Source organism: Juglans regia, chromosome 16, assembly GCF_001411555.2.
Source record: "Juglans regia cultivar Chandler chromosome 16, Walnut 2.0, whole genome shotgun sequence".
NCBI classification, from domain to species: Eukaryota; Viridiplantae; Streptophyta; class Magnoliopsida; order Fagales; family Juglandaceae; genus Juglans; species Juglans regia.
The window spans coordinates 14921062-14928947 of record NC_049916.1 but is presented as its reverse complement, the minus strand read 5'-3'; the positions used below and the strand labels follow the sequence as shown (position 1 = coordinate 14928947).

General features: G+C 39.4%; 1 protein-coding gene across 1 annotated transcript; it reads right to left on the bottom strand.

The window, feature by feature from the left end:
• Positions 1 to 2476: 2476 nt before the first annotated feature.
• Positions 2477 to 7231, bottom strand: LOC118344846 (two-component response regulator ARR11-like). The gene is made up of 5 exons (XM_035686350.1): positions 6900 to 7231; positions 5037 to 5189; positions 4531 to 4917; positions 4277 to 4353; positions 2477 to 3740 (listed from the first exon to the last, which is right to left on the bottom strand). The coding sequence occupies exons 1-5, from the start codon at positions 7024 to 7026 to the stop codon at positions 2742 to 2744; spliced, it is 1743 nt and encodes a 580-aa protein (XP_035542243.1). The 5' UTR covers positions 7027 to 7231; the 3' UTR covers positions 2477 to 2741.
• Between the last annotated feature and the right edge of the window lie 655 nt (positions 7232 to 7886).

Sequence of the window (7886 nt, the reverse complement as noted above, 5' to 3'; positions counted from 1 at the left end):
CTTCCCCCCGGATGCCTCAACAGTGACCACTGGTAAAGGCATTGTGAGAAGACTGCTCACTAGTTCACTCGTCGACACCTGCATTGGAATCGCAATAGCAATGGGATAGCTAGCCTCCAAGATAGCCAACCCCCGCAATAAGGGGTTTCGAGCCCCGAGGGGAGGCTTATCCTCGGCCCGGGCACTCTCCCGGCGGATTTTCTTCTCCTTGTCCGGTGGAGGAAGGTTCAAAGAACTCTTTCGAGATGGAGCAACTTGGGGCCGCGCGACGACCAACCTGTCATCGGAAGGTGTCTCAGAGGAGGCAGAGAGCTCCTTAGACTTCCTAGGAAATGAGGGTTTCAAAGAAAACGCTGCCAGGTTTGTTTTGCACCCATTCTCATACACTCGCAATACGCCGCACTTCGTAAGGGATGGCTGACGAACGCACAACTTTGTCTTCCAGGATTTTTTTCGTAGTCTTTCCGTATTGGGAACTCCCTGCTATTCACCTGGCCTACCGAAAATTCCCAACCGTGGCCAAATACAAAGAAGAATTTGGGAGACCGGTCTTTCACTTTACAGTACCATGACTCCAGGGTGACCAGAGCGTGTATTGCTTTCAAACTGCATACATTCCCTCCCCTTTTGCCGTAGCACCCTGTGGGTGAGAAGAAACTCACGATCAGTAAGGTCCGCATCATTCGGGTGCAGTTGGGAAAGAGCCAATCCAAGGCGGTCTAGAAGGTCATGAACAGGGCAAGGGAATGGTATTTTCAAGCTGCATGCAAACATGGAAGCGTATAGAGCCACCCTAGTAGAATGACTCTCTGCATTGACGGCCCTCATCAAGGCCAGGAACTTTAAAGGAGGCAGTCTCTGGTACTTGGTAGGTGAGAGCTAAGGAGGCTAGCGTTGATTTGGTGATAGTGAGCGCCATCCGCTACCCAAAAACAAAGACCCAGTATCAGCAGAGCCCCTACCAAAAACATTGGGTTGAACAAATCTTTCGGAGGCCATAACTGCCAGCGCACGAAGTAGCAAAGAAGATTGGTTGAAGAGAAGAAAAATCGAGAGAACCAAAGTAGTGGGGACAATCACAGTGCAGTAGGCGGGAAGTAAGTCCCTCTCTCACGTTATATAAGAAAAGGGTGATGGTTAGACTCTCACACACCATGGCAATAGGGGTACTCGCCGTTTCGAATTCTAGGAATGTAGTTTACAAAGCGACACAAACACGAAAAGCCACCTGACCCCTCTTCATTAATGAACTTGAAAAGACATTATGAAAATGTGAGCCCATCAAGGAAGATAGGAACCCCATCAGAAACGCCAATCAGTGGGGGCCTCCCAGACTTCAGAACAACATAATAAGGATCCTGGCCTTAGTAGTAAGACGAGATCGGATATGAAAGAATTCTCACCATACTCGTCCAGTGAGAATTATCATGGTAACTGTAAGGGGATTTCCCCCCACTAAGCCCAAGAGGCCTGTGAATTGAAGGGAAGTAAGATCAAAAGCCCGACCCGGAGTAGAGAGCCCCTAATCCAGCCCACGAGAAAGCTCCTTTGAACACGACCTGCAGGAGGGATGGTGTTATAGGGGATGAGACTTGTCAATTTGAGGACCCCTCAAGTAGTGTCCAGTCCTCAAGTGCTCGCCCGCACAACAGGGGTAATATACAAGGAGCCATTGATCTACTGACAAAGAAGGCATGAACGACCTAGAGGGGAGACAGACTGAGAGAAGGAGGTCGGATAACCATGCCGCATTAATGGCTCCACCACCCAGGAAACATGCCACATTAATGAAGCTGTCGCAAAGCCACGCCACATTTAAAGACTTTGATACAAGGAACAGTACGAGGGATGCAGACTTCATGGGAGCATGCGCTATCTGCTTCTCAAACTTATAGTATAAATAGCATATCCCAGATACGAGAATATCTCTCTGATCCCTAGACTCTTTTACTTATTTGCTACCCTCCAATAAAATTTACTAACTTTGACATCGGAGGTTACCCGGCCCCTAGGTTGTCCTCTCAAAATCACAGTCTTTTCTACCTTTTGCAGGACCTGTTTTTTAAGACCTGATTTGTCGGAACTTGGCCCAAAGGTGTTCGAAACACGATGTTAACAGTAACGTTAGAGTTTAAGCTCAAGAGCTCTGCTGATCTAATACAATGTGAAATTTAACATAGATGACATGCTACATTTTTTACCCAAAAATAACCAAGGAAAATCCTTTCAAAAGTGACATGTAAGTAAACCAACCAGATTAATCTAGCTATGTCAATATATCAAACAAGTTGTACTTCTTACCAAGGGTTACTTTTTATTTTATGTCAATATAATAGCATGCAATTGCCGAGGAAAAAAAAATCAGCGGTCTGCGAGGGCCGGATGATTATCTTTTATTCTACAGATGAAATTATTTTGTTCTGATCACAGAAGTTGCAAAGATAAAGGACGTTTTGCTCATATATAGTGCCCCATCTACGTACTCATTGGCTTGCATGTTTTATCTTAAATTAACATCCATAAATACAGTCCTAATGCACGTCCCAAGTTAAGGACCAAACTTCAACAAGCAAACTTAATATGGTAAAAGTTCGGCAACAGTCCTATAATACAAAATTATAACATCCAGGTCGAAACTGATCAGGAGAACTATTTCCTGATCCATAAAGTACTTGGAAATAATCCACTTAATTTTGGTTGCCTAAGAAGAAAGGATCCTCTCTTCAAGCAAGATGGCAAGGTTATAATATAAATAGACCTTGATCAACTATAGGATATTCTGTTGGGTCATAGGGACACTCGTAGTCAGAAGTTAGTGTGTCATACAAGTGGACAGGAATGTCGGCGATAAAGCCGGGGTCGCTGTAGTCAGCAAACTCCATATTTGGGAGTCCAAAATTCTTATTTAGGAAATCACCTTGTAGCCAGCAAACCGTCAGGTCCTCATTGAATGGTGGAAAAGTCAAGTCACTTGGTGATATCAGGTTTCGTTGGCAAGATTCTAAGTCTGTAATGCAGCTCAGATCGACAGCCTGTGGTTTCATGCTCTTTATTGCAGTTGAACTGGGCTCAAAAGATTGATGATATGCGATAAGGCTCTTGGATTGAACAGAAAAATTGTCAATTGCAGTTTCCTTTGGACTGATATGGCTCTCATGATGGCTCTTGTACTCGACAAGCACAGGTTCATTTTTTATAGGGCTACTTGTATCTCTGCCTGATTGTAGTTGATCAATTTCAATGTAATGCTGTGGAACACCTGGTGGCTGCTGGCTAAAGCCACCCTCTAACTGAAGAAGAAGTTTATGTTCCTGTTTGGATTGAACTTCCGGACATTCACTCCAAGGGTACTGTTTTGGGATGCTACAATCAAACTCTGTATAGTTTACATCAGATCCCAGTGATGCAGAAGAATGATCAAAGCTCATCTGTGAGCTCCTTGTGTCCTGAGGATCAGGAACATCTGCAGTCAACGGTTTCTTGGAATCTGGCCTGGGCTCTGAAACAATTTCCTCTTGATCACCTTCATTGTTTTTGGCATCCAGGTCCTGACCATAGAAGTTACTGCCTGAAAACTGGTCCCTGTCATTGGCAACATCATTTTGGTTCGTGTGGATTGAACTCTGCAGGCCAAAACCTCCAGAAGTATCCTTTGAAGGAACATCTGAATGCTTTATACCACCAAAAGAAGCTTTCAGATCATTTTCCTTCTGCAGTCTAATCAAGTAGAGGCGGTACTTCTGCAAAAGAATATATATATATATATATATTACCATATGAGACTTCCCTTGATGTTCAAACTGATTCATAATGACTTGATCAGTACACAACACTTTCTTTCTAAATTTTTGTTTGATTCAATAACTTGGCTGTGGTTTCTGTACATTTTGATATGCTAAAAAGGTGGGAAGATTTCTAAGGTTCAAGTGAAATCATTAACAGAGGGCCTTAAAAATGCAGTTGTGGTGAAACTGAATAGAAATTCACTCAAAATTAAAGCATATGCAAACTTAGAAGGACCAGAATATTTTGAATGTTAATCTCAAAGAGAGAGGTGACCTTTATTTCTTTCGTGTAAATACCAACAAAAGAAGATATATTGAATAGAAGTGCTAAAAAGCTTACAGTTATATACAACATTATGGATCCACGTGTGTGTGTGTGTGCACGCGTGTGTAGCAATTCCTTGGCAACTATTCCATAAGGAGAAGTTTTGTAAAAGCCCTACTAGATTTAGCCATTCATAGGATGAAGACCTAAAGAGTGAGGCATCTACCTGCAAGTGACTAGCAACATTTTCTCTAGTCAGCCATGGCACATTCATCAAATCGAGTATCTTTTTGGGACCTACTTCTGCCAAACAGACAACATATGTCATGGCTTCATGGAAAAGAAGATAAAGATACCAGCTGCATGATTGAGGATCACATAAAGAAAACTAAACAATAACAACTTAATATTTCTTTAGTTTTTTTAATTCACATGTTGCAAAAAAGTAACTCTAGAAATGGAAGTTTATATCATACTTACTATCAAAACCAATCTGATTTACAGCTTTGACAAACTTCTGATGAAGATCAACAGACCACACCACTCTATGTTTCTTCGTAGAAGAATGATCGCCATAGTCTCTCTCATCATATTTGTTCTGAAAATCTTTTCTTTTCTTAAAAGATGTCAGATCTTCTCCACTAAACATGATACAATCATCCGAAAATTCTGATCCATTTATTGATAGTCTAATACCCTCAAAACTTTCATGATGATCAATGTCCCTTATCTCATGTATCTTCTTTCTGAAGACATGCTGCCATATATTCCGGAGTTCTTTCATCCTTATCGGCTTGAGGAGATAATCACAGGCTCCATGCTGAACTCCTTTCATTACCCTGCTTGTTTCTCCATCAACAGACATCACTGTATAGATTCATAAAATGCAACTCGTCAGAAGGAGGGATGCCAATGAATGTGAATAAATGTAAAATAAATTTTAGCATGTTAGAAAATGTTTCATGTATTAGTGTAGGATAACTAACTGATGACAGGAAGATCCATCTCTAGTCCAACATGCTCAAGAAGTTTGAAACCATCCATGTCAGGCATGTTAACATCGCTGATTACGATGTCATACCCATCTTTCCTTTCCCGAAGCAAGTTCAAAGCTTCTCTTGCCAGACCACATGTAGTCACTGCAAAAAAAATGAAAGAAGAGAAAAAACAGAAGTCATAAGAATGGTTTCAAATTTTTGGTGCAGCCATCCTGGAGCTGATCAATTGGCTGAGTATAGTCATAGAAGCTGGTGTTATCCTGTGCAATTAAACTCATTCAAACCAAAAGTCACAATGTAACAAAGAGATATAAAGCAAATGCACTTTTCTTAGATCAATAAATTCTGCTCCTTTCTTTTAGATCAACCAGTTACATGCAAATAAAGGCCTTTGCTATTTGTTTCTCTTATCATACATAAAAGAAAGCAGATAAGATAAGAAGTAATGCCATTTGAACGAAGGGAATGACTGAAGAGATGCTTAGGAATGGAGTAATAAATTGTTGGCCAATAAGGTAAAAGGATGCAACTGAAAATATGATACTGGACAGAATTTGGTAAATTGATCTGGTGGCAGGACAATAAGTAACAATATTGGTTGTGTGAAACATATAATAAAGCTATAGATTTTGCAGGTGAGGAAGTTCTGATCATGTCTGATAAAGGTTTCGGATGCTAATGGTTGAGGTCAAAGAGAAGATATTGTTCATTTGGCTGGGCATTACATGCATACTTGCCAGAACAACACTCTTTTTGCCACTTGAGTGCCAATTAGCCATCCAACAAGGTAAAATGTCATTAGATTCTTCATCACACCTCGCCACAATAATATCATATAGAAGATTATCTTTTCTTGGTGGTTTTTTTTTCTTTTTGTGTTTTAGTGGGTAATGTTATACGGTGGTACTTTACTGACTGCAAATGTTCACAATCCTGCTTCACGAATCAGGTACTTTTACTCAATTGTGAGTTTCAAGATCAAGCTGGAAGGTCTATAATATTCAAATTGAGCTCTTTATTGAAAACCACCAAAAAAAGGCATGATAGAGATTCCAGAAAAGGTTTTTTGCACAGCAACTAACATAGATAAGAATTATATATGTACCCTATCACAGTCTCCAAAGAAGCGTTATCCTTATTCACCACCTTTCAGAAAGTTGGTTCAGCCCAAAAAAAACAAAAAAAGAAAAAACACTACAGACAACAGTTACATTTTCCTGTGTTATAAGTATACAAAACTAATGGAGAATTAACATCTTTTTATCTCTAAAAGAAATATCTTTCATTTTTCCTATTAAAAAAGAAAAAATTACCTACCCTGTAAAAAAATGCCAGATTGGCAGGGCAGTTAAAATCGGAAACTTGTTTATGCAGCTCACCTCAACTCAGTAATCTTGAAACACCTACGCCATTAGGTCATGTTCTTAAGCAATACTATCTTTCAGATCAACCCTGATCAATTTGAGTGTTAATTATCATTAACCGAACTAACAATTTCAATAATAAACCTTCACTTGAAAAAATAAACAAACATATAGACGAACAAAATACAAGCTAGCATCCTTAAGTCATGTTCAAGGATACGCAGACTTAACGACTGTGCATAAGACAGAAGCTATAACTTTCTCATGCTCCTCTAATACCTAAGGAAACATAGAATATATATACCTCGTGAAAACAATGAAACATACCCAGAAGCCATTACGCTTAGAATCAAGACATGATCGGACAAACCCAACTCGTAACTAACAAGTATTATTAGGAACTACGAAGTGCCATAATAAAAAGCAACGCAGAGAATATTTTAGCAACACAGACGGTGAACTGTAGCAAAGTCAAGTGGGGACGCACCTTCATAGGCGCACTTCTTGAGCATCTTCTCGAGAATTTTGAGCCACGTGGGGTCGTCATCAACGACGAGCACCCGGAGACCTGCCGGGAAAGACTCGCTCCGAGGGGAAGAGAAGCCGTTCTCCATGTAGAAGAAGCTGGAAATTCAGAATGAAGTGGAGTGGGGAATTTGAGGTGGCGGTGGGCGAGTGGAGGGAGGGGGGCGAGGATTCTCTGGAAGACAAAGCCGAGACGACAAAGGATCAGCGTTTTTACAGAGTTTTAAATATATAAATGGCGCACGTTAGCCTCTGCCACCTTTCGGTTCGGGACTCTCTCTCTCTCTGTCCCGTCTCTTCCAAAATACAAGAAAAAAAGTATATAAAAATATCATCCAGAATTGGAAAGAAAAGAAAAAAAAAACATACAAAGCGTCTTAACAGCTGAGAGAGTGTGGGAGAGATAAAGATAAAAGGGTAAAAGTTAGGAGAAATTAATCGAATGGTTGAATCTGGCCTACCCAAAGAAAGAAAGAGGCAGAAGATCGAGCATCGATTTGAGAGTCTTTGCGAACGAATAATTGAATAATAAAAGGCATCTAATAAATTTAAGAAATACTATTTATCATCTTTATACTACATATCAATATATAATATATTATTATTATTTTTTTTAAATATACATATTTACATATCAATATATGTATATTTAAATAGAATGACACAAATAATAAATTATAAATTATTATATGGTATAAGAGATGATAAGTAGAATTTTTCATTTTAATATTGTAGCTTATTGATGCAATCGGGTATGTTGTGCAGTTGGAGTATCTCATAATTTTATAAATAGTAGTGTAATAGTTTGCATGATGATGTTTCATTGAATTTTGTGAAGGAGAGATAAATAATTAGATAAAAATATTATAAAGTAAAAATATTGATTGAATATATTTTTTTAATCTTATTTTTGTTTTAAAGTTTGTAAAACTCGTATTGACTTTGTGTT